The 27,739-nt window shown below is 38.5% G+C and overlaps 1 protein-coding gene across 2 annotated transcripts; it reads left to right on the top strand.

The window, feature by feature from the left end:
* Window positions 1-985: 985 nt before the first annotated feature.
* Window positions 986-27,739, top strand: Dync2li1 (dynein cytoplasmic 2 light intermediate chain 1). Of its 2 annotated transcripts, none has more exons than XM_090337038.1 (13): window positions 986-1,112; window positions 3,332-3,449; window positions 5,051-5,085; window positions 6,159-6,228; window positions 9,491-9,579; window positions 12,047-12,233; window positions 14,203-14,271; window positions 14,869-14,946; window positions 15,898-15,974; window positions 16,676-16,746; window positions 20,460-20,557; window positions 20,888-20,980; window positions 27,460-27,739. In XM_090337038.1, exons 1-13 carry the CDS (start codon window positions 1,105-1,107, stop codon window positions 27,520-27,522), a joined length of 1,056 nt encoding a protein of 351 aa, XP_090193164.1. In that variant the 5' UTR covers window positions 986-1,104; the 3' UTR covers window positions 27,523-27,739. The 2 variants fall into 2 exon arrangements, with proteins under 2 accessions (XP_090193164.1, XP_090193165.1); XM_090337039.1 differs by lacking the exon at window positions 986-1,112 and adding an exon at window positions 1,498-1,665.

Below are 27,739 nucleotides of genomic sequence, written 5' to 3'. Positions count from 1 at the left end.
CTAGTTACTTTTGTTCTAATATAAATTTTGTACCTCTTCTGCAATAGCTTATATCATTCATTTTCTTAGATAATGATTATGATTCACTATATATCTTTATCAAGGGTGAAGAGGTCTTTCATATATTAATAATGTAAAGTTATTGATTTAAAAATTCCTAGAGATCAAAGTTCAAACAAAAATTTGTATTCATGACGTAAATGAAGAATATGAGATGTACATGCATGCAACTGCTGCATGAAATGATATAATTAAGCATTCAGAAGGCTGAGAAACATTAAAAGCACAAGCCTTATTTTTAGTGTTAAGACTTAGATATTCTATGTTTTCAGTAAATTACTAGAACCTCCATTCCTTAATTCTGGCTATGTGACAGAAAAATAAAAGATGAGAAAAAGCAGCGACTCCTAGCATGTAGTTAGTACTCAGCGGGAACTTTTTTTTTTCAGATTAAATCCATTTTGGGGGGCTGACAATAGGAGCGTAGGGAGGGGCCTTTCCCAAAGGAAGACATTTTCTTTTTTCTTTCTCCTTCCTTCCTTCCTTCCTTCCTTCCTTCCTTCCTTCCTTCCTTCCTTCCTTCCTTCCTTCCTCCCTCCCTCCTTCCTTCCTTTCTTTTTTTTTTTTTTGCCAAGTTCCCGGGCTTGAACTTGGGGCCTTGGCACTGTCCCTGAACTTCTTTTGGTCAAGGCTAGCACTCTACCACTTGAGCCACGGCGCCACTTCCATGTTGTTCTATCGAACCCAGGGCTTCATGCATGCTAGACAAGCACTCGACCACTACACCACATTCCTAGCCCGAAAACATAGATTTTTCATAAAATAACACTTCAGCCCAGGAACGGTTGCCTTTAAGTCCCACATTTGTAACTACCGACACCTTGTTATTTGGCCTTGCTGGGGTGGATGGATGGAAGACCGGGCAGGGGACGTCGAGAACTACATTTCCCATGATGCCATTTCCTCGCGCAAAGGCGCCTAGGACGTCGCTGTCATGGCAACCCAGGAGCCTACTTTTGCCCGCTGATTTCCGAGCCTGTGGCCGGTGGAGTTCTTGGCTGGACTCCACTCCCAGTCTGCCACATCTGGGGTCGCCCAGACACCATGCCCAGGTATTCCTGCAACCCCTACCTACGCCAGGCCTACGACCCCCTGGGGAAAATGCTCCTTCCCGTCCCCAAGCCGGAAGGGTGGGGTGGGGGGGCTCTGCGGTGAGTTTGCCGAGCGTGGACTGGACATCGTGCCCTGCCCGGCCTGCACTCGGGTCTGACGGTCCCGGGCTCGTGGGAATCCCTCCCCCCGCCTCAGGCATGAACATTCCGGCAGAAAAGAGATGCTCGGAGAGATCACCGACCCGCCCTGGTTGTCCGAGCTCGTAAGGTGTTTAGAGGCTTCCAAGCACCGGGTTAGGCCTCCCGCCGCTCGCGGGCGTGGGCTTCACGACGTCAACACGAGTGGGGAAAGGCACTTGGAAAGCACGGGGGAAGGAGGAATACCACGTGGAAGAGGGCGAGTGGGCGAGGCGAGGGCCTGGAAAACACTAGGAAGCGCATGGAGGCTCCAGGAGGCGCGTCCAGCGACCTGTCTCAGGGGACATCAGGGAACCTGCCACGGAGCAGGAGCAACGTTGTTCTCAGCTTTGGAGCAGGGATTTTGGATGTATTTGTGAGTTTGGGAGAAGTATCAGTCTTCTCTGCATTATCCGGTGGTTACAGTTTAAAGCGAGGGTTCATGTGCTGCACATCTCTGCTAGGTCTCTGCTAGGTCCCACATTTCAAGGAGATGTGTGAGTGAGCAGTCTGAATACATAGCCCAGATTGGATTTTTGCAGGCTCGCTTGTGAAATAAATGCATGAATTTCAGTGCAAACATTTCTTCAGTTTTCACTTTTTCCATTCCTATCTTGGCCCTTTTTTTTTTATTATTATTATGGGTTCTTCTTAACTAGTAACAATTGTAGGCGGTGAATTTTGGTAATTTTATAGACTAGGCCCTAAGACTAAAAGAATGATCACCTTGTAACAAAAATCATATACTGTGAGCTGGGATATAGCTCAGTGGCAAAGCGCTTGCCTAGCAAGGGCAACTTCCTGCGTTCGATCCCCAGTACGAAAAAAGAAAAAAAAAAAAGATGTGTGTCTGTGATTTTGTGTGTGTGGAGAGAGAGACTGATTTGAGATAGAACTAGAAGAGGCTTGCATATGTTAAGTGCTCAATAACAATTTGCTTAATTCCTAAAGAAATGAAGATCTAGAGAGATGAGGCCAATTTGCTGAAGTTTACATTCATACAAAGTACTACATACAATACTCATATTGCATGCAATAAGTATTGTGTGTAGTAAGTACAAAGTACTTCATATTATATGTAGTACTTTGTATGACTTAATAGATTGATATTAGTAGATTTATGCATTAGTAGATTTATTCAGTCAGGCTGAGACCTATCAGGTCTGTTCATATATTATCCAGTACAACAATCTGTTTTCCCTTAGAATTAGAAGATATAGCTAACTGTCAGTGGTTCAAGCCTGTGATCCTACCTACTTAGTAGGCTGAGACCTGAGAAGCACAGTTTGAAGCCAGCCCCTAGCAGAAAACTCTATTAGACTCTTATCTCCAGTTAACTAGAAAAAAAGCCAGAAGTAGAGTTGTGGCTTAAGTGGTAGAGCATTAACCTTGAAAGAAAAGCTAAAAGACAAAGCCCAGGCCCTGAGTTCAAGCCCCAGTACTGGCAGCATAAAATAAAATAATGAGTCAAATTATGTATATGTGTAAATAAACAAATGAAAGGATGATTTTCAATATACTTGCAATTTTAGATTACATCTCTTATCTTTATACTTTTCATATTTTCTTTTTTATTGTAATTAATAGAAAGGTTACAGTTATATTCACCAGATAGAAGGTCCATTACTTCACACACATTGATACCCCTTCTCATGTTTTTGTCCCCATTTTCCTCCCCCCACCCCCTCCCCTACTTTTCATATCTTCAAACAAGCAATTTGAGGCCATAACTATAACTTAAAAATAAAAAATGTTTTGGGGAATGCAAATTGTTTAGATTATTTAAGTGATCTCCAATTTGAATATGTCCTGTAATCTTCACACTATCATGGATGATAAATAAGACAACCACAACGCTGGCTGGGCTCTACTATACAATTTCAGTATTCTTCATGAATGAGTTCATGGGAAAAAAATCACAAAATGACTAATTCTCACATGTTTTGATTTATGAATCTTACTGAAGTAAAATTTTTCTACTTGAAAGGAATACTTAAGAGAATTCTTTACCTTTGAATTTTGTCTTCCTGCCTCTTGTGTAGTGAAACTCTCTGGGATATTGCCAAAGCTGAAGTGGACAAAAGAGGAAATAATGGAGGTGAAGGTGATGGAGTTGAAATTGGAGAAAAATCTGTTTTCTTCATTGGTAGTAAAAATGGGGTAATGTTTTTTGTTGTTGATGTTAATCGTTGAGAAGATTTAACAATCACATTGTTAAAAATTTTTGGCAGTATTGAGGTAGAAATGAGGAAAGTAAAGCCAACCACAGAAAGAGTATATAACTCAGACCTGGTATCAGCACATCTGAAAACAGGTGTAAAAGTTCACCAGTATTTATGGTGAGATAATAGGTTGGGTTTGGCACAGACTCTCCTTAGGATGAGAGTTCCCCTTCTGATACCTGGTATATTTATTCCTTCTATTTTACAAAATGATACATTGTTTTAACAATTGGGCCCAGAGATGGTAATAGTAGTTCATTTATTAAGTTTTGGTCTAGATATTTTTAGAATCCTTCTAGAGGGCCTGGCACTCGTGGCTCATCCTTATATTCCTAGCTACTCAGTAGGAAAAGATCTGAGGATCACAGTTGAAAGCCAGCCCAGGGAGAAAAGTCCAGAGAGACTCTTATCTCCATTAATTATCGGAAAGCCAAAAGTGGCACTGTGGCTCAAGGTGACAGAGCATCAGCTTTGAGTGAAAAAGCTCAGGGACAGCACCCAGGCCCTAAGTTCAAGCTCCACGACTGACAAAAAATATTCCTTTAGAGAAAAAAATGGGGATGGGCCAAGAGTTTGGTCTAGTGGTAGAATGCTTGCCTAGCATGCACAAAGACCAGGGTTCGATTCCTTGGTACCACATACATATAAAAAGCCAGAAGTGGTGCTGTGGCTCAAGTGGTAGAGCTCCAGCCTTGAGAAAGCCCAAGGACAGTGCTCAATCCCTGAATTCAAGCCCCAGGACTGGCAAAAAAAAAAATTAAAAAGAATTTTAAAAAGAAAGGATGAGTTCTCTAAATGCTTCCTTTAAAGACAAGTGTCTTAAGCATTTTGCTTTATAAACATTTTTTTGTGCCCTAAAGAATCATTTACCAAGAATAGGAGATCATTTGTTGTTGGTTGCAACGATTTTTACTATTTGGAAAAAAAAACAGTGACTCAAACCACTATACCAGTCTTTGGATAAAATGGGGGTTAAGTGTCCTGATAAGTGGCAGAGATGGGGCCAGAGCTTATATTTCCAGACTTCTAAAAAGAAACTTGGAAGAAACTCATCCCACAGAATTAAAACCAAGTACTGTAGCCCATTGCTTGAATTATCAATTTTGAGCATATTTGCAACATGTCCTTTATTTGTATGTTATCTTCTTTCTTACTTCCACTTCAACAGTTGGAATGAAAACATTTTAGAAGGCACTAATCATCAGCCTGCCTAGTAATTAGCACTGTCGAGTAAAGAGAAAATTGAAGACAGCTGCCAAGTTGACCACTAACATGAGATAAGAGTTGCTAATATTTGTCATCTGTAGGACTTTATAATTATAATAATAGCAGTGTAGTTACACTGTGATGGAAAGTTGACAGGTAACTTTTTTCATTTATCAAACTTTAGAACAATTCTGAAAGTTCGTAGTTTTCAGTTTCCAGGTAATTTATCATTCAAATGATTGAAGAAGCTATTTTGAGCCATAATTAGGAACAGTAATAAAATTTTGTATATGGGTGACATTTAAACAGTGTTCTTTCTTTTTGAATTTTCAGGGAAAGACTACTATTATTCTAAGGTGTCTTGACAGGCAAGTATATTAACCTTTAGACAGTATTTATATGTATTCTGTATAAGGGCAAATTAGATTCTAAAAGATATATAGAAAGTGAAGGATTTTGAGACTCAAAATATTTAATTCTCCCTTTAGCATAATCTTTAAGAGCTCCTTTAAAGATAAGACTAATGAAGAGCCAAATGGTATGGGATTTATCATGGATTTTCTTGTTGGAAAGAGAAATATTACCATAATTACCTAGCCGACAAGAACATTTACATCTTTTGGGGCTATGTTCCTTTGGTGCTTAAGTTATTTTTGCTCTACGTAATGGATGATAATTTGAATAATAATTTTAATCTCCTGAATTATTCAGGGGTACATTTTTCAGATACCATGTTGGTTTTCGAACTTTACATTTTACTATTTGTTTTAATTACTCCCTAACCTTGTATATAGTACAAGCATTTCATCAGCTTAAGATTTAGAATTATGATTGGTAAATGTTATGGGAAGTTAATATAAATATTATTGCTATTACTAGAGTATATACTTTAAAAGTATCAATGGTAAATTTTATTTTAAGCACATTAGAATAATAAGAATAATAACTATCTATGGTAAAACAGCTTATCTAACTATAAACTAGCATACATAATTCATTTAATCATTATAACAGTTTCCAGACTTTTTTTAGGACTTGTTTCTGAATCTCACTTGCTAAATGATGCCCATATTTGAACTGTGACTTGCAATAGAGAACAGTATAAACATCTTCCATTGGTGTTCTCAGTAGACTCCAAGTCACTTGGGTCCAGCTCCTCACAAGACTAATCACACACTCCAGTCAGTGTATCTCACATGATCTTATGCCCAGCATGGCAGTCAACACTGCCAGCCATCACCTTCTCCACTTACCCCAAGAGGTGGCATTGTATAACCACTGAGATACGGATATTCAACTCTTACACTTGGTACCTCATTACTACTGCTCAAAGTGGCTTCTTTACTATAACTTCATTTAAGACAAGGCGAAAATGAACCAGGTGTGATGATAGCATAAGAAACGGATATTGTCCACTATGGTAGTATTTTCTGCTTTACAGGGATGAGCCAGCAAAACCAACCTTAGCTTTGGAATATACATATGGAAGAAGAGCAAAGGGGCATAACACGGTGAGTGTCATCATGAGCCGTATGGCCGTGTCATAGGGGGGCAGGTGAGATGCTGACTTTGTATTACATTTTCCATCTTATCATAGCAAGAGCTGTGTCCCAGCTCAGCTGATAGGAAGTCCATCCAAACAGAAAAGATTTCAGCCTTCTCATTTGCTAGATCTCAGAGTGCTAAAATAAGATTCACCTATTTCCTCCCCCTTCCATTCTTCCCTTTTCCCGAACAGTTCTAACATTCTTCTGAAGCAGAGTCAGGGACCTTTATTTTGCCGGTGGTCATTTGGACACTTATAACACATTTGCTGTCCACATAAAATGATTGTTGTGCAGACAGCCCATGGGCAGCCTGTGAGAAACATACACAAAGTACATATATCTTCCCTGTCATGTCTCAAATGAGTGTTTCTCAGACCTTAAACAACCTTTGGGTCAGGTGTTCCTAAAACAAGTGTTCAAATAGTACTACCAACTTTAAGATAGCTCAAGTTAGATGCTGGTGGCTCATGCCTATAATTCTAGCTACTCAGGAAGCTGAAATCCATAGAATCACAGCTTGAAGCCAGCTCAGGTAAGAAAGTCCGTGCATCTTCATCTTCAAAATAACTAGTAAGAAACACAGCTGGAGGTATAGCTTAAGTGGTATAGTGCCAGCAGAACAAGCTCAAGGCTCTGGGTTCGAACCTTAGTAACAAAACAAAAACTGTGAGACCCTACCTCTGCAGTACTAAGCACTGAACCCAAAAACCAAGGTGAGACAAATGCTTTATTACTGAGCTACACATCTCCTGTATTTGTTAATACTAATAATTTATATTTTGAGCAGTATATTTTCACAAATTTGCATAAGTCAAACCTATTTTAAAGATTCTTAGACAAAATAACTCATAATATTTCATCAGAAAATAGAAAAAGTCACATGATTACAATTAATATTAATAGACAAAAGTACTATACAGTAAAGTTACAAAGAAATCTTATTTCACATACTAAATCCACTAGCACAACGATGTTCATTGCAGCACTATTTATTATAGCAAAGATATGGAACCAATCTAGATGCCCCTCAGTTAATGAATAGATCAACAAGATGTGGTATTTACACACAATGGAATTCTATGCTGCTGTCAGAAAGAATGACATCACCCCATTTGTAAGGAAATGGAAAGACTTAGAAAAAAATCATATTAAGTGAAGTAAGCCAGACTCAAAGGAACATAGGCTCAGTGGTTCCCCTCATTTGTCATAATCAGTAGAAACCTTGGGTTCTCCTAGCAGAGATTTACAATAGAACAAAATCTAGATACATAGGCCAAATAATATGATGCTAAATGAAAGGACCTCCGGGATATAGAAAAAAAAGCCATATCATAAGTGATTGTTGTCCTTAATGTACTATGTTATCTCTCATCTCTTTTGCTGACCCTTGGTTATCTCATATTGTTACAGTATTTCACTTTGTTATCTGATATATTGGATATATTTGTATTTGGTTATTTGAAATAGGATAGGGAAGGGGGGAAAACAAGATGAGGGGTGGGTGTGGGAGAAGGGAAATGGGGACCAAGACATGAGAAAGGGTATCAATGTTTGTGAAGTAATTCATCTTCTGTCTGATGAATATAATGTAACCCTTCTATTAATTACAATAAAAAATATATGGAAAAAAAAAGAAAAAAAGAATGAATTTTAAGAGGGGAAAGGGTGGAGTGAAATGGGGACAAAAACATGAGAAGAGGTAGCAATAATTGTTAAGAGAAATGTACCTTCTATCTAACAAATATAATGTAACCCTTCCATTAATTACAATAAAAAAATTTAAAAAGAAGAAAAAGAATTCTTACTTCAGGCCTGGTGTAGTGATTTACACCTATAGTCCTAGAACTGAGGAAACTAAAGCAGGGAAGCCGAGGCTACACAGCAAGTTCCAGGCCAGCCTGGGCCACAGAATGTGACCCTATTAAAGAGAGAGAGAGAAAGGTAAAGGAGGGAGGGAGATTTTATTTCAGTACTGTTAGATGTAATGAAGATGGAACTTTGTCAAAAAATGCAAGCTAGGCCGGGTGGGGTGGCTCACTAGCTACTCATGAGGGTGAGATCTGAGGATCAAGGTTCAAAGCCAGCCCAGGCACAAAAGGACCTGAGACTCTTATCTCCAATTTACCTCTAGAAAACAGGAAGTGGGGATTGGCTCAAGGGTAGAGTAGCCTTGAGCTGAAGAGCTCAGGGACAGTGCCCAGGCAGAGTTAAAAAAAAAAATACAAGCTAATATAGTTTCATCTAAACCTGCTTTAATAATTGTCTCTTCCAGTTTATGGTAAGATAACATAAAAACCCATATGACTATTTCATTGTGTGTGTTTATGCGTGTGCATGTGTGTGTTTTATACTCTAAACATTGAGCCATAAATGGGAGCTTTGGGTTCTGGAAACATTCAGATTGAATGGGTTCTGGAAACATTCAGATTGAATGTTTCCTAACAGTTCTTAACAGCAGCTCTTTGGGAGTCCTTTCACAGTTTCTGTGAAGAAACTTTTCAACATTGTCAGGCAGAAGCAGAGATGTTGTAGCAGTCTAAGAAGGATGGGACATGCAATACACAGGCCTGTTTCCAAATCACTTGGCTGCCCGGCCCTGCCAATCCCCTGTTACATTAAGAACCCTATGGAAAGAAAAGTCACCCTTACCTTATCCCCACTTAAACTTGTTACTGTCAGTTATAGACTGTAGATTCCCCGTGGGAAGCAGGCATAGAATAGATTGTCTACTTACACTTTTCCTTATGTCATCTTGATATGCAACCAATACTGACATCTATTCATCCCTTTTCCTTCTGCCTTATCTGGATGTCTGATTCACTTTGTGAGCCTGTCATCCTAAAGCAGGATGTCTTCCTATTTCTCTCTTATTTCTGTCTAGGATACTAAAAATTTATGTACATGTATAGGCAATATGTTTAGCTGTATTAAGGTTTGAAGTCAGCGCTTTGTACATCTAGACAGATACTTTAGCATTTGAGCCACACCCCTAGTCCTGAAAAGGAGAATTTGTAGGGCCAGGGTTTGAGAGAATATATTCTAAGTGCTTTGTCCTTACACTTCGGAATCAATGCTTTGGTGCATTTCGAAAGGGAGGAGATAATGAGTTTTGAATGCCCAAAAGTGTTGATTGAGGGCTGCAATCTTTTATATAGTACTGCAGTTATTACTGGCAGATGCTAAGGCACATAAAATTTTTAACTTTTTTTTTCAAATTCTTTTTCAGCCAAAAGATATTGCTCACTTTTGGGAGCTGGGTGGAGGAAGCTCCTTACTGGACTTAATTAGCATCCCTATCACAAGCGACACCTTGCGGTAAGTGAGCCGCTCCAGGAATGTATACATGAATGTTCATAACATGAGTGTGAGTAGGCTTTGTGGGTCAGAATTTGTGGATACAATAGTATAATATTTCTCCCTATGTGCTTAAACTAATTCTTGCAAAGAGGTTTTGCAAGAATCCAGCTTCTGGCCTGAGCTGAAGGGAGATAGTTGGCATTCCCATTAATACTACACTTGCAAGCCTGCTAACAACAACATATCTGTCAAATAATACTTGGATAAGGAATTCATTTGTAAAGTAAATTTGAAAAGCTTAGTCCTGTCTATTAGCTATCCCAGGAGTGAATTCAGCTTTGAGCTTTTTCTTCAGCTAGAGAGTCTAAGTCAGCCATGGAATTTAAAGTGGCTTAGTAGTATTGAGCTTCATCCAAAGGAAGACTTCCTGGAAGAGAAAGTCTCTCCCTTTGCTGACTAATCAGTTAAGGACTAGAATCCAGCAGAAAACCTCAAAACCCTTTGGTGGTGTTTTCCTGACAATGACTTTCAAACGTTGACCAAATCAGATGTGGAAAATTGTGACATTTCTCACAGTGTTTCTGGGAACAGACTGTAGCCAAGAGAAACAAAGCACATTTAAAAATCTGGAATATCTGATTCTTGTCAGAGATTAACACAAACCATTGCTGTTGCCTGGACCAAATACAAAGGGTTTGCCTATTATTTATCAAATTTTAGCTACTAAAGTCCTTAGAGAATATGGAATTATTTCATATTCACTGGACAATTGCTTTTCCAGAGGTTGCTGGACACAAATAATGTTGGCTTTGTCCTGTGATTTAATTATTTTTTTCTTTTTTTGTCTTTTCTGTGCATGGATATCAAGGCTTATACCCAGGATCCCACCCTCTTAGCTTTTCTTGTTCATAACTGTTCACTCTATTACTTGATCCATACCTCCAGCCCCTTTTCCTACTTTTCAAATAAGGTATCTCATTTTTCCTCAGCCGGGCCTGATCCACCACCCTCCATGTAGTATATGATGGACATACACTACCACGCTAAGCTTATCGGTTGAGATAGGGTCAGACTATCATTTTAACTTTACTCCATTTGTCCTCAAACCATCATCTTCCTGATCTCCAGAGTAACTGGAAGTATAGGCATGAGCTGTCATGTCCAGCTGGATTAGAATGTTTTACATATATACATTTGGATGTTGCTTTTTTGCTTATAAACACCTTTTTCCTATGACATTTTCAGAAGCAGAATTTTATAGTCACATGGCTTTTCATTTGAATCTTTTTACTGGAGACAAAGTTTCCTAGGAATTAGAATGGCTCGTGGTGGTGTAATATTTGTCTTTTTGCTACTAGCTTATTTAACTTAGCATAATGTTTTCAGGGTTCATGTTGGAGCATGTGTTAGAGAGTCTTATCTTTAGAAGTATACACACACTTCGTTTGTCCATTAATCCATCCATGGACATTTGGGTTGTTCTATAACTCTTGACTATAGTACATGATGTTGCTATGAACATTGGTGCACAGTATATAAATATTTGTCCAGATCCTAGCTCCCAGTGTTTTGGATATAGCCCCAGAAGTGGAATTGCTGAATCATGTGGTAATTCTGTGCCACATGTGAGCAATTGCCATACTGTTTTCCACAGTAACTACCAGTTTAGTTTCTCATCAGCAATCCAAGAATCCCATATTTTTTATATCCTCAGCAATATTTGTTATTTTGCAACTTTTTTTTCTTCTTCTGACAATAGCTATCTTAATGCTGTGAGGTGATCTTGCCTTGTAGATTCAGTTTACATTTCCCTAAAAATTAATAATTTTAAAATATATTTCCATATGCTATTGACCATCTATGTATCTTCTTTCAGGAATTAATTGAGATGTGTATCCATTTTTGAGGTGGATTATTTTCCTGTTGCTGAGTTTAGATTTATGTTTAATGTATATAAAGAGTGCGTGTGGTGATACTGTTCCATCCAGTCATGTGTATGCTTTCAGACAGAATCTAAAACCATTTCTGCTAGTTATATATGTCTGTGTTTCAGACTTTAGATCCATAATACCTTCAAAGAAGGTGGATCTTTAGCCAGACATTAATCCGCCAGTGAGTTTCTTTCCTCTTCCTTCACTGTGCAATGTTATGCTGCAACTCTTGTTAATATCTCTGTTTCTCTTTGGAGCACACAGTAAAATTGAATCTAAGCATGGCATTGTTGGATGCAGTTTCTCTATTTGAACAAGATTGCTTTTAGATCAAACACAATGTCACTCTTGATTGCAATACTAAACTATCACTAGAGGAAAAAGCATTAGAATATGTTTTTACATGTATTGTCTCTCTCTCTCTCTGTCTTTGTCTTTCATTTTAAAGCAATTTTTTGCAAGCTATAATGTTATTCTTAGATAAATTTAAGTATAGTAGTGTTTCATAGTGAGCCCAATTGAAGTCTTTTTTTTTCATGTTTTTATTTCTTTAGGACATTTTCTATTGTTCTTGTTTTGGATCTTTCAAAGCCTAATGATCTTTGGCCCACTATGGAAAATCTGTTGCAAGCCACCAAAAACCATGTGGATAAAGTGATCATGAAACTTGGAAAGACACATTCTAAAGCGACATCTGAAATGAGGCAGAAGATGTGGAGTACTATGCCAAAGGACCATCCGGTGAGCCCCTGTGAGATTGATGTTGGAGTCCTTTTCCTATACATAGCTGACTTCACATCACAAACAAGCTCTTTAGATTTTTGTGCATGACTTGACATTTATTTGAGGTAGATGAACTTGTTCACTGGAAAATTATAGCAATTTAATAAAACCTCAAGAAGGGCGAAATAAGGGGAAAGATCTCTTATGTGTTTTATTAGATATCCAATGAAATTTTTTTGGTTTATTATACCAATCAAAAAAAATACAATTTCAATGTAGTAGTTACTATTAATTTTTTTATTTTTTTATTTTTTATTTTATTGTATTTAATAAAAGGGTAACATGATATTTGCCAGATAGAAGGTGCATTAATTCAGATACATTGATACCCTTCCACATGCCTTGGTCCCATTACCCTCCCCCCCACCAGTTAATATTAATTTTATCATCTCTATAAAATGCAGATGAAAATCCAGACTATAAAAGTCACATGGAGGCTCATGCCTGTAATCCTAGCTACTCAGGAGGCTGAGATCTGAGGATTGCCATCCAAAGCCAGCCCTGGCACTAAAGTCTATAAGACTCTTATCTCCAATTACCACTAGAAAACAAGAAGTGGTGCTGTGGCCCAAGTGGTAGGGTGGTAGCCTTGAGATGAAGAGCCCAGGGACAATGCCCAGGCCCAGAGTTCAAGCCCCAGGAATAACACAAAAAAATCACATGGCAAAAACTAGCTGAAGCTACAAACTTAAGTAAGGAGAGTGTTTTAACAGCGAACTCCACTTCTGCATTCCACATTTGTTTACTACTGACATACACAAAAAAAGTCGCATGGCAAAAACTAGCTGAAGCTATGAACTTAAGCAAGGAAAGAGTTTTAACAGTTTATTTTTCTGCTGTATTCCACATTTGTTTACTGTTTGTCCCATCTATCTTTTGATCATCTATCTGACAACTAATTAAATTACAAAGTTTTTGTGATGGTAACACAAGTTTGTTTGTGTTTTTTTTTTTTGCCAGTCCATAGGCTTGAACTCAGGGCCTAAGCACTGTCCTTAGGCTTTCTCATGGCTAGAGCTGTACCACTTGAGCCATAGCACTACTTCGGTCTTTTTTTCTATGCATGTGGTTACAAGGAATCAAACCTGGGTCTTCTTGCATGTTAAGCAAGCACTCTTACCACTAGGCCAAACTCCTGGCCCACAAGTTTTTTTTTTTTTTATACTATCATAAATATCATTTAGAAAACTAAGAGCAGTATTTTATATTGCCCAGAGTTTATGCATGATAGTAGAGCAAAGCAAATTCATGCAGTGTAAATGCTAATACAACAAATAGTTAACAGAAAGTGGAGAACACTCTGGGAATATGATCTGTTTTATAGAACATAAAACAGCAAATCAAGAAAAGAGTAAGTGTAGTAATTTAGGGAATTATAATATTTTAGTGTTTGTCTGTTTTGGTGTTGGTACTGAGGCTTGAACTCAAAGTCAGGTTACTGCCCTTACCTTTTTTATTTTAAGCTGATTTGGGGGGCTTGAACTCATGGCCTGGGCACTTTCCCTGGGCTTTCAGGCTCAAGGACCACTTAAGTCATGGCTCCACTTCCAGCTTTTTGGTGGTTAATTAGAAATAAGATTTTTGTAGACTTTTCTTCCTGGGCTGTCTTTGAACTGCAGTCTTTGGATCTCTGCCTCCTTAGTAGCTAGCAGTCCAGGTTTGAACCAGCAGTACCTGATCTTCCTTAGCTTTTTCACTCAAAGCTGGTGCTCTACCACTTGAAGCCACAGTTCCACTCTCTCATTTCTAATTTTGTACTTCAGAAATGTAGCTTAATAAATGAAAGTTAACCCTGGAACACGTTCTGTGACGCATAAGATCAATATCTATGAAGATCTGCAAATGATATATTTTGAGGTAAATAGCAATTACTAAGCACATAGAAATAAGCAATTATAATAAACAAGTTGAATAAATTTATTAACAGGATCGTGAATTAATCGACCCATTTCCAATACCTCTGGTCATAATTGGAAGTAAATATGATATTTTTCAGGTAAGTTCTTCTTCTGTTGACATGTGTGGCTGTGCTTTGTGGGGTTTGGGGGGGGATACAAAAATAATGATGAAAAAAGAAAAATAGCTCTGGAAGGGATATATTAAGCAATCCCCCATCTTAAAGGTTTAATTGGGACAGGGAAATTAAAGAAATAAATGTAGTGCTTGGAATGGGGATTAGGTAGCAGATTTAGAAAATGAATCCTCAACTACTGAGAGATAGGACTTACTTCCCAACTTTTATATTGAAGGGAAGAGAAAATTAGTTTCTCCTTATCTTTGATTGTCAGAGGATCCTTAGGGTATTCCACACAATAAAGTGTATGTTTCTATCTGAATTCTCTTGAGCTCAGTGTTTAAACAAAGAAAAGATCTGATAGCTATAGCTCCTGTTCAATCTCTATAGAAATAAGTATAGGAATGATGGAATCCTACTCTTCGGGGTGGGTTTTTAAAAATAAGAAATGACCTCGTTCTACACTTAATATTTTCTTCTTCCTGCTTTGGATGTTTAGTTTCCTCACCTTGTGTTTTCTTTTGTAATATTTCTATTTCTAATGTTTCTTCATTTCTAATGTTTCTAACATTTCTGCAGGATTTTGACTCTGAGAAGAGAAAGGTGATGTGCAAGACTCTCCGGTTTGTTGCACATTACTACGGAGCATCTCTAATGGTTTGTATATTGGTTCTCTTTGATGCTTGAGAATAGGAAATTTGGGGGAATTAGCACATTGAAGTACAACTATGAATAATAAATATGTTTACTGAGGCACTTTGTCCCCTCCTTTCTGTTCCTGCTGCCAAAGACCTATTTCTCCAAACTGTTAGATACTGTGTCTGTGGAGTGCACTCAGCTTCTATCTGCAACCAGGTCAAACTTACAGAGATCGATTGCCTACGTTTTCCACTGTAGCCAAGTGCTGATTGCTCATGTCTATAACCCTAATTACTCAGAAGGTTGAGATCTGAGAATAGTAGTTCAAAGCCAGCCTTGGCTGTGAGGCTCAAGTCAGAAGCCAAGTTGTAGCTCAAGTAGTAGAGTGCTACTAGCCTTGAGAAACAAAACAAGACAAGACACCTCAGGAACAGTGCATTCACTTAAACGAAAAGGGAAGGCTGAGAACTACTATGCCTGCAATCCTAACTATTCCTAATCAGCTAGATCTAAGGACCTGAAGCCAGCCCGGGCAGTAAAGTCTGTGAGACTCTTATCTCCAAATTGGAGTTGTAGTACAGTGAGTGGTGCAGTATTAACCTTGTGCAAAAGAGCTAAGATAGCGTGCACACACATACACACACACACACACACACCACTACCACAAATATGTAGTAATAGACTGTAAAATTTTTCTCTGGCAATGTTTATCATCTGTCTGAGCAGCTGAGATGACCAATGCATAAATTCAAGTCCCTTCCTCATGGAGATTTAAAGTATGAATTAAATTTATTCTGTTTTATTATTATAGATTTCATTTTGTCTATGCAAATGTATTTGTTGGGGACATAAATTATGGTTATCTCTACTATCTCTACTTGCTTTAAGCTATATTTATTTTACTTATTTTTGTGAGACAGTAGCAGATTGTTTAATTTAATATCCTGGTTTTGTTTTCTTGTTTTTAAGTTTACCAGTAAATCAGAAGCTCTACTACTAAAAATCCGTGGAGTTATCAACCAGTTGGCATTTGGAATTGATAAAAGGTGCTGCTCAAATATTTTATTATTTATTGTATTTGTAGGTGTTTTTTTCATCCTGTAATTATCCTCCCAAATCTTGTTTCTTTAGCAGCAGTATGCCCCACATGGCTGATCTGATAGTCTGCCTCTTATATTATTTAAATGTTCCTCAAACTTTAAAATGAAATGTCTTGGAGCGGGGATCATGCCCTACTGGTAGAGTGCTTGCCTAGCATGCACAAAGCCCTGAGTCCTATTCCTCGGTACCAAACACGTAGAAAAAGCTGGAAGTGGTGCTGTGATTCAAGTGGTAGAGTCTTGAGAAAGGATAGTGCCCAGGCCCTGAGTTCAAATCCTAGGACTGGAAAAAAAAAAGTGAAGCGTCTTATAATGTTAGTTTTAAACTGGAATGAAATGGTAGTATTGTGTTCCTTTCTAAAAGCTTTTTATTATCATTTTCTTATATGAATTTGAAATGGAATTGAAAACTTTAGTGTATATCTTAGCTTTGCTGTTTCTCTACATTTAGATTTAAGGTAATATGGATGTGTGAAACCTTTATTTACACTGAATTTTACTTTTTGAAATTATTTTAGTTGCTGTTCACGAGCTCACTGGTGGAGTCATCAGTGGTTTAGATGTAAACTGGCCCTCCTGCTTACAGTGAGCGTGGCAGCATGTTCGATTGCTCAACTAAATTAGAATCTCTTTTCTTCTCCATGTAGCAAATCGATCTGTGTGGATCAGAATAAACCACTGTTTATCACAGCAGGATTGGATTCTTTATGTCAAATAGGTTGGTGAACTTATTAAGATCATTCAAGCTTTTTTAATTGCTTATTGATTTTGCCCTACTCCCTGTTTACTTCATCTCCAGCACACCATCATTTCTGGATTTATCATCACTGTGGCTATTTCATGTGTATTTATTTGTGTACACAGCATTGATATACCATGTTGACATATTTGTGGTAGAGGAGATGTTGCCACATAAGAAAGTGATTTCTCACCTCTGCTCCCCTAAAAATGCTAGATGTAGTTCCCTTTCCTCAGTGAGTTTGGTGCAATTTTAAATCAAATTTAAAGCTGCACATTATGAGTAATGGACAGATATATGAGATGGAATTAATGAGAACAGAAGAACCCAATTATACCAATTAGGATGTCTTACCTTTCCACTGTAAAAATAATTTGCTTATTCAATGAGATTTATTTCCTAGATACAGATTCCATAGTCTTCTACAGCACAAAGAACTTCACTTGTCAAGCTCTTTATCTTTTCATAGAAGCTGTTTCCCTTCCCTTCCCTCCTCTCCCTTTCCTTTTCCCATTCCCCTCCTTTTCTCTGTCCTCCCCTCCTTTCCCCACACTTTCCTTCCTTCCAGTTTTAGCAAGAATTTATTTTAGTACAACATGGTTAAAATAAGGGAAATTTTGAGAGAGAGAAGCATTTCCTGCTCACTTTGCATGAGATGAGAGGCTGAAAACTATTGTTTCTGAAGATCTTTGGGCCTAACAATTCTTTATGTTCAAGGTTGACATGGTTTGATTTTTTAACATTGTCAGGTAGTAGTTTTCTTTTGTATTTCCTATCCTCTGTTATTCTTCTGAATTGAAGATAGCTTGACTTCAAATGTAAATATCTTTGTAGTAATATTATAGATTGAATTGGAATGAAATGAGTGGGGATGGTTTTGCTTAATTGAGCAGTCACGGAGACTGATTTTTATAATTTTCATTCATGTCAACTTATTTCAGCAGCACAGACTCACTATGCACTGGTATATAATGCTAATAGAATTCTTTCTCCTGTATGAATAGAGGTCTGAAAGGTTGATCATTATTGAATTTAACAATCACAGACCTCTAATCTTATCAAAATTGAAACTTTTGTTCTATGAAATCCTATGGGGAAATAGAAGACACTCTTAAGATGTGCAAGAAAATGAGAAAATGTTTTCCAACCACCTGTCAAAGTACTAATACTTAGGATAAATGAAGATCTCAACAATCCCAAACCTAAGTAACCCAACTAGAAAATGGGCTGAAGGTATCTCACTGAAGCAGGCATTTCACTGAAGAAGCCATACAATTACAAAGAAACTACATGAAAACGTAGTTAGTATCATTAGTTACTAGGGACATGAAAATTTAAATGAAAATCACTTATCACTTACCACAGTAATATTAGAAAATAGTGACTTTGGTGAGGAGGTAGAGAAACTGGGTCGCCCATACTGTGCTTGTGGGGATATAAAATGGCACAGTCATTCTGGAACATTGGGACAGTTGTTCTTCATTTTGCCTTACTCTCTTTTCTGAGACAGGGTCCCCCCCCCATGAACTCAGACTAGCTTTGAATTTAAAAATCTTTCTACTCCAGCCTTCCCTTTGCTAGGATTATAAGTATGTGCCACCATATCTAACATTTAACAGTTTTTATGAAGCTGAGCATACAATTAACATGTCTCCGAGAAGTTATACTAGTGAACATTTATCCCAGAGTTGCATTGTGCAAAAAATTGTATGCAAATGTTATGGCTTTATTTGTAATACTCTCCAAACTGGAAACAAGCCAGAAGTCCTTCAGCGGGTGACACAGTGTCATGTCTGTGCCATGAAATACTATTAAGCAATGAAAAGGAATAGATTATTCATACACACCATGTGAATACATTTCCAGAGAAACATGCTGAGAAAAAGCCAATCATGGAGGTCTACACACAAGTTGATTTTATTTTTAACAGTTTTTGATATGAAAAAATTCAGAAATGTAGGATAAATTCCTTGTCAAAGAGTAGAAACAGAAATATAAATAGTGAAGTCCAAGGAGAGGGTAGGAAGAGGGCAGGTAGATTTTATAAAAGAGCAACACAGGGCTCCTCGTGACAGTGGAACTGTTCTGCATCTGCACAGGGGTGCTGAAATACTGTGAAGGTGATGAAGTTGCTTAGGACTTAATCACACAGCACACACACACACACACACACAGAGGAATATAAACAAAATGTGTCCACCACAGCAGTAAAGAAGCCCTGGATGATCAACAAGGCAGCAGTTCTAGTGAGCCATACAGATGTTGGAAATAGAATGAAAAATCTCCAGTTAAAGAATGAAAATTCCTAGGAAGTGACAAGAGATTTTTAATTTTTCAAATGAATTTAAATTATAAAAGCAAAATATAAGCCAGGGGTGGTGGCTCATGCCTGTAATCCTAGTTACTCAGAAGGCTGAGATCTGAGGATGGCAGTTCAAAAGTCTGAGAGACTCTTATCTCCAATTAACCACTAGAAAACCAGAAGTGGCGCTATTGCTCAAAGGGTAGGGTGGTAGCCTTGAGCTGAAGAGCTCAGGGACAGCACTCAGGCCAAGTTCAAGTCCCATGACTGACAAAAAAAAAAAAGAAAAAAAAAGCAATATATAAGTACATCCTTCTCATAAGTTAGAATAGTACATAGCAGCATAGCATATCCTTCTTTGTGGTGTAGAAAAATTTAACAATTGTATAAATTGAAACTTGCTTTTTATTCTTTGTTATTGGGTGTGTTTGCATATGCATGATACATATAGGTCTATTTTGTGTGTGTGTGTGTGTGTGTGTGTGTGTGTGTGTGTGTGTGTGTGTGTGTGTGTCCTGGGGCTTGACCTCAGGGCCTGAACACTGTCTCTGAATTTTTTTTTTTTTGTCCATTGTGGGACTTGAATTCTGGGCCTGGACACTGTCCCTGAGCTTCTCAGCTCAAGGCTACTGCCCTACCCCTTGAGCCACAGCTCCACTTCCAGTTTTCTGGTGGTTAATTGGAGATAAGAGGCTCATGAACTTTAGTACCTGAGCTGGCTTTGAACCCCTCAGATCTCAGCCTTCTGAGTAGCTAGGATTACAGGCGTGCGCCACCACACCCAGCTGTCTCTGAATTTTTGACTCAAGGTTAGTGTGGCTTTCGCCACAGTTTTACTTCTGGCTTTTTGGTGGCTAATTAAGAGTCTCATTAATTTTCCTGCCTGGGCTGGCTTCAAATGATGATCCTTAGATCCTAGCCTCTTGAGTTGCTAGGATTACAGGTGTGAGCCACTGGTGCCCAACTACTTGGCTTTTGTTTGTTTTTATTTTTAAACTCAGTGTTAAAAAGCATAGCCATACACATTTATTTAGTTCATTATTTATTATTGATGGTCATTTGATTGGTTGGTTTTGCATAGTACAAATGATGCCGCAATGTGCAGACCTTCATACAAATGTGCATATGTTTCTGGACAACCTGGAATTACTGTGGATAGGATATAGAGATGTAGGAGGAGCATGTTGCAGAATGAGTGCTAGAGCTTACCCCTTACTCCTACCTTGTCTTCCAATCTCAGAATGTGTCCCAGTGCCTTGTACTATTGGCTAGGGCTGCATTTGAGTGGTGACTACATTAGGTAAATGAGTGGTCCAGAGTTACAATTTTTATGTGTCATCTGATAATGCTTCCATAAGGTAGTCATTTGGAATATAACTTCCAATTTTAGGGGCTCCTCCTGTTCCTGATAATGACATTGGAAAACTTCATGCTCATTCTCCAATGGAGTTGTGGAAAAAAGTATATGAGAAGCTCTTTCCACCAAAGGTATGTACTTCTAATTCTTTAAAAGCATGAATTTTTAGCTACTCATTGGTAGCAGAAAGTGTTCCAGAGGTCCTGTTGCATAAACTTGGTTTGTATTGCGCCTGCTCCAATATCACATAAACACTTGCTAAGTTCTTTGTAAAATCACTGTAGAGGATAGAAGCTCCCTACTGTTAGAGGAGGAAGACCATATCTGAAAGGGAAGGGAGTCAAGAGTGTCTTGGGGAGCTTTATTAGGAATGAGGATGAGAGCCTGGCTCCTTAGACACATGGTGACCACTCAAAGTTTGGGCTGCAGGCATGAAGTGATTTGGTGAATTGTGATTTCAGAATATCAGCACACTGAAAGCTACTAAGGACCCTGCTCGAGATCCTCAGTATGCTGAGAGTGAAGTGGACGAGATGAGAGTTCAGAAGGATCAGGTATTACCCAAAACATTCCCATAATATCATGAGTTTTATTACACACTCTAATATGCCTACTGGGTTTTTTAACCTTTAAAAATATTTAAATATTACATCTTCATAGGAAAAAAACTGATATTCATAAAAAGGAAACTTAAAACTCCTCTGTCATGCTGGGCACCTGGAACCCGAGCTATCCAGGAGGCTAGTATGCAGGATCATGGCTTGAGACCAGCCCAGGCAGAAAAGTTTGACATAATCCATCTCCAAAATATCCAGGAAAAAGTAAGGCTAGAGGTGACAGCAGGAGCCTAGCAAGCATGACACCTTGAGTTCAAACTCTAGTACTGAAAAAATGGATTGCTTTTATTCTACTACCCATATAACTTAGTGCTTCTAAAGGCCTTTTTTAATGTCCAGTTACTAAATGTTAAAAATGGCAATGGTTCTTACCTTGCTATTAGGAAACACTTTTCCACTTCTTTGACTGTGAGATTGTCTGGGAAGTTTTGTTTTTCATCAGGTCATTCAGACATATTCAGACTTCTGTTTTTCCTTTGAGGTGGTACTGGTGTTTAAACTCAGGACATACTACCACTTGAGCCACACCTCTCTCAGTCCTTCATTGCTTTACTTATTTATTTATTTATTTTTGGTCAGTCCTGGGCTTGAGCTCAGGGCATGAGCACTGTCCTTGGGCTTTCTCAAGGCTAGAGCTCTACCACTTGAGCCTCAGCACCACTTCCAGCTTTTTTTTTCCTATGTATGTGGTACCAAGGAATTGAACCGGGTCCTCATGCATGCTAGGCAAGCACTCTACCACTAGGTCAAACTCCCAGCCCTGCTTTAGTTTTCTTTTCTTTTTTTTTTTGCTAGTCCTGGGCTTGGGCTCAGGGCTTGAGCACTGTCCTTGGACTTTCTCAAGGCTAGCACTCTACTACTTGAGCCTCAGCACCACTTCTGGCTTTTTGCTATGTATGTGGTACCAAGGAATCGAACCCCGGTCTTCATGCATGCTAGGCAAGCACTCTACTACTAGGCCAAACTCCCAGCCCCTTTAGTTATTTTTTAAATGAGTTCTCATATTCTTTGCCTGACCTAGCCTTGGACTACCGTTTTCCTATGTAACCGGGATCACAAATAGATGCCACTTCTCCTGGCTCATTAGTTGAGATGTGGAGCCAGGGCTCACTAATTTTATACTAGGCTTGCCTCAAATTATAATCCAATCCCCCAAAGTTGGAATTACAGGCATGAGCTACCACCACTGGCCTCATAGTTTTCTTGTACTAGAAAAAATTACCTTGTCCAGTTAAGGATTGCCCAGCTAGAAATTACACAAGCCTGCTTGACAGAACCTAGGATCTCTCAAGAAAGTGCTTAAAATGGAGGCTACAATTCCACTCATGCCTGCATTGCTCCATTTCAATATACAGTCTGGTGTAAGAACACATACATTGATAAATTCACCACGACTCAAATACTATGTGTAGGTTTTTCTCAGATCTTTTAGTTTGATAAAATGAGACATTGTACATTCTGTCCTTGTGTAAGGAAGCTTATGGCAATCAAGGACAGTCTCTGGGATGGGCTGTGTAGGACTCTGATTTGGTTGGCCATATTGTTCCAAGGGTAACTGAAAGACATCTCTCTGCTGGGAACCAGGAATTCTGTTAGCCTTCGTCTTTCACCTTAAGGAGTCCTAGAGTGAATACAGTTTTTGTTTCTTTAAATGTTGTCCAGAAGGGCCGAGAGTTGAGCCTAGTGGTAGAGTGCTTGCCTTGCATGCACAAAGACCTGGGTTTGATTCCTCGGTACCACATATGCAGAAAAAGTCAGAAGTGGTTCTGTGGCTCAAGTGGTAGAGCTCTATTCTTGAGAAAGCCCAAGGACTGTGCTCACACCCTGAGTTCAAGCCCCAGGACTAGCCAAAAAAAAAAAAATATATATATATATATATAGTCCAGAAAACTTTTTAAAAATACACCATGAATGTTTAGAATGTTTTGTAGCTATAGCAAAGTAGGAAAGAATGTCATAGAGACAGTAGAATGCCTTCATATAACCTTACTATATATAAGTACCTTGGCTGTGAGATTAGTTGGAAATCCTTAGGTTCCTGATTCACTGCCATTCTTGATAAGAGTCTTTATACTTCATAATAATCACTTTTATTAAGGTCACATACATAGATATTATTAAATGTCTAGGGTATTTCTGAACACTAAGTTTTTACTTTGAAATCTGTCTTCCTTAACTGACAGAATTTTGAATGAAGCTAGAAGGCAGCCCACAGTGGCTTTATCCTTCTACTTTACTGCTAGTGGGGAACTAATGACTATAATCTCTTGGCTGACAGATTTTTGTTGTTGTTGTTCGGTTGTGGAGCTTGAACTCTGGGCCTAGGTGCTGTGCCTGAGCTCTTCAGCTCAAGGCTAGCCTCTACCACTTTCATACACAATGCCACTTCTGATTTTCTGGTGGTTAATTGGAGATCAGAGTGTCACTTTCTTGCCTGGGCTGGCTTTGAACCAGGACCCTCAGGTTTCAGCCTCCTGAGTAGCTAGGATTACATGCCTGAGCCACCAGTGACCAGCTGGATGACAGATGACAGATTTTTTTTTTGCCAGTCCTTGAACTTAGGGCCTGGGCACTTGCTCACGGCTAGTGCTCTGCCACTTGAGCCACAGCACCACTTCTGGCTTTTTCTGAGTGGGTGGTACCAAGGACTTGAAGCTAGAGCTTCATTCATGATAGGCAAGTACTCTACCACTAGGCTACGCTCCTGGCCCCAGATTTAACCTACATGAAATGTTGTAATGTCCAAATTTCACTTCTGAGCCATTTTTATTTGTGCTGCTTTTGGAAGATGAATTACATTAATTTCAGACTGCACATATGAAATCTTTACATGAATTTATGCTTCTGCTTTAAAAATATCAGATTGCCATTTGATGCTTAATTATTGACAGCTTTTCCCACAGTTTGACATTCTATATGTTCTCATATAACAGTTCACAATCTATCTTGATCATAGTTCTTAGAGATCTACAGAGATTCTCACAGACCAGAGGACTCATAGGGTACTTTCCTGTAGACCTTTCCTGACTCAGGATCTCTTTTTTCTCATTACTCAAAAGTCAGATCTAATCTGGACACTAGAAAATACAGAATCAATATATTTTAGTGATTTCTTTAAATCCTCTAGTTTTAAACCAGTCCTGGTGTTAGGGAATATGAGTATGGAAAGTACTTACTAAGCCCTTCTACCTCTTTTTTTTTTTTTTTTTTGCCAGTCCTGGGCTTGAGCTCAGGGCCTGAGCACTGTCCTTGGACTTTCTCAAGGGTAGAGATCTACCACTTGAGCCTCAGCACCACTTTCGGCTTTTTTCTACGTATGTGATACCGAGGAATCGAACCCGGGTCTTCATGCATGCTAGGCAAGCACTTTAACCACTAGGCCAAACTCCCGGCCCCCCCTTCTACCTCTTTTCAGTGTTTTGTTTTTTAAAGAAAGCAAGAAAAAAAGTGACTAAATAATTACTTTTAATATCTTTTTGATCAGTCATGGATACCTTTTCTGAATTCCCGATTTTGAAAAATCTACTTGCTAATGCTACATAGGGCTATAATTTAATTAAACATACACAGTGACTCACATAGAGAAAAATATTCTTACTGTTCTTTATTGAAGATGCTGTGTATATAGTGTGGTATGAGACCATGAATGCTTTATCTCTGAAAACTTTATAGGGGTTTCTAGAGTCAGGATGGAAAGCTTCTCAGTTTTGCTTTCACTTTGTGTGTGTGTGTGTATGTCTGTGTCTGTCTGTCTGTCTCTGTTTCTATTTCTGTGTGTGCCATTATCTGGGGCTTGACCTTGCTCTTATTTGGCTTTCTGTGGAGCTGTGGCTCTATGCTCCACTCCTTGTGCCATAGATACACACTTTTTTTCTGACTAATTGGAAATAAGAGTTGCAGACTTTTTTGCCTGCCATGGCTTCAAATTGTGATCCTCAGACCTCAGCCTCCTGAGTAGCTAGGATTGTAGGCATGAGCCACAGGTGCCCAAACGCTTTCACTTTATAAGTGGCTCTGTAAAACAACCATGAAGAATTACAGCATAAAACAAACCTAACCTGCTATACCTTTCAACCATGGATTGTTCAAGCTCACAAGTAGCAACACTGAAGACCTGGTGACCTTGGCAAACCCTCAACCATACCACTTGCTCTTTCTGCTCCATGAGGAGTGGCCAGCCTCATTTTCCCATGCTGTCCACAGGAGGGCGCTACCACTCACAGAGCATGGCAAGTCAATGCTCTCAACTTTATCTTGGTGAAAATAATTGAGCATTTCCAGTTAGTTTGAAGTGTCAATTTATTTATTTTTATAATCTAACAACATTTCAAGGAACGGATATCTTGTAACTTGGGTTTACTTAGTTAGAAAAAATAAACCAAGTTGAAAGACTACTTTGAAGTTAGTACCATAAAAACCCTTATAAAGTCATGCACAATTTGAACACTTTTATACTTAAATTTTAGTGACAAAGTATAGGCAAAAAAGAGATAATCAGTTTTTCTAAAACCAAGGATGGATTTTTTTTCAGGACAACCATGAACTAAAGTTACCTGAGCCAAAGGGCACTGATCGCCTCTTCTTGCAGAATAATCACTTTTTGCTTATCTAAAACCATAATTTGTTTTGTACAGTCATTTTGACATTGAGTAACAGGAAGTCAGGAGCTGAGATGATCCCTCCTGAGTAACATTTGTCTCATGCAGGGTTTACATCTCAACTAAAATTTATCAATTGTAAAATTAATATATTCATTGTGGAAAACATTCAATATTCAGAAATACATAGAGTAGATAATGGAAATGTCTCACTGTCTCTCTGGCTATTAGTTATTTTCACATGGCTTATTTATCACCACTGTTTTCGCTGGCTGCTTCTGTGGCCTTGTGTGAATAAACACTGATGTTCTGGGGAATACTAAGGTGTTTCTAATTGTACACTGAGATACACATACAACTCAAGGAATCTCCTTCCTTTTACATCCTTACTTCTGTATTAGCCTGTGTGATCTTTTTGTATGGGTTTGTGAGAAGAGGGATGAGTCCTAGGGATTGAGCTCAAGGCCAGGGCGGTCTCCCTTAGCTTTTTCACTCAAGGCTGGCACTCTACTACTTGAGCTACAGCTGTACTTCTGGTTTTTTGAAGGTTAATTGGAGATGAGTCTTACAGACTTTCTTGCCTGGCTGGCCTTGAACCTTAATCTTTGATCTTACCTTCTGAATAGCTAGATTATAAGCATGAGACATCAGTACCCAACTTGTATGATCTTTCTTTTTTTTTTTTTTGAAGTGCTGGGGATCAAACCCACAGCCCCATGTGTGCTAGGCAGGGCTCTATTCTGAGCTACAGCCCTGGACCTTGATTATATTGAAATAGGATCTCACAGTGGCCTTGAACAACCTGTGTAGCTCCCATTGGGCTTAAGCCTGTAATCCTCATCCTCTCATCTTCCCCCATTGCTGCTATTATAGGCATGTACCCACATGCCTGGCTCAGTGATGTTTCTAGAATCACAGGAACCACTGTATAGAAGAATATATACATATTAAAATCTTTATATTTTACTAACTATACCCAAGATTTTCACAAGAGCTTACCAGAAAAAATTTTTAAAGATCACTTCTTGTGTATTTGTGTGTGTGTGTGTGTGTGTGTGTGTGTGTGTGTGTGTGTGTGTGTCGTAGGACTTGAACTCTGGGTCTGGGTGTTGTTCCTGAGCTCTTCATCTCAAGGCTACCACCCTACCTCGAGCACAGTGCCACTTCCTGTTTTCTGGTGATTAATTGGAGTTAAGAGTCTCACAGACTTTTTAGTGCCCAGGCTAGCTTTGAACGGCGATCCTCAGATATCAGCCTCCTGAGTAGCTAGGATTGTAAGCATGAGCCACCACACCCAGCTTAAAAGATCACTTTAAAATATTTACATTACAATGAATGTTCAGTTTTATTAGACAATACCTTTGCTGAGTATCAGTGGCTCACATCTGTAATCCTGGTTACTCAGGAGGCTGAGATCTGAGCATTACAGTTTGATACCATCCCAGGCAGGAAAAAAAGTATGTGACACTTATCTCCAGTCAAACACCAAAAAGTCTCAGGTGGTAGAGCATCAGCCTTTAGCAAAAAAACAAACAAACAAACAAACAAACTCAGAGACAGTACTCAGGCCAGTCCAAACCTCAGAAGAGGCACTAAAAAATAAAAATAAAAAATAAATACCTTTGCTTGAAACTTTATAACAGTTGTGTAAGTACCACATGGAAACTCTGAAGACCCTATTTTTAGAAAGTATAGTCACATATGAAAAATTGTCCAGAAGATTTGTGAATATTGAGGTACACTCTTAAAACACAGCTTTAAGATATGTACTTGTATTTGTTTTTTTTTCTTAAAGTAATGCATTTTTTTTTGTTTTAGGAGCTGGAGCAGTATAAGAAAAACTCTTCTAAGACTTGGAAACAAATTGAGCTGGACTCTTAAACCTAGCTTAACTATTATGTGTTTCCTCTTTTCTAAATTCAAGTAAGATTATCTTATTAATTAGTATTGTATAAAAATGTGGTAAAAGTTAGGATATTCATTTTCTCAGGAGCAAAGCTGAGCTTGTTCTAGTGTGACTCTAAATATTCTGGAGTCTTTTAAAAGGGAAAAACATTAACCACGTGCAATATTTTTTAAATAAAAGAATCTTTTACCA

The sequence above is a fragment of the Megascapheus bottae genome, chromosome 7, assembly GCF_031878675.1.
Source record: "Megascapheus bottae isolate mThoBot1 chromosome 7, mThoBot2.hap1, whole genome shotgun sequence".
Taxonomy (NCBI): domain Eukaryota; kingdom Metazoa; phylum Chordata; class Mammalia; order Rodentia; family Geomyidae; genus Megascapheus; species Megascapheus bottae.
The sequence above is the reverse complement of the archived record's forward strand: the minus strand, read 5'-3'. Positions and strand labels throughout refer to the sequence as shown.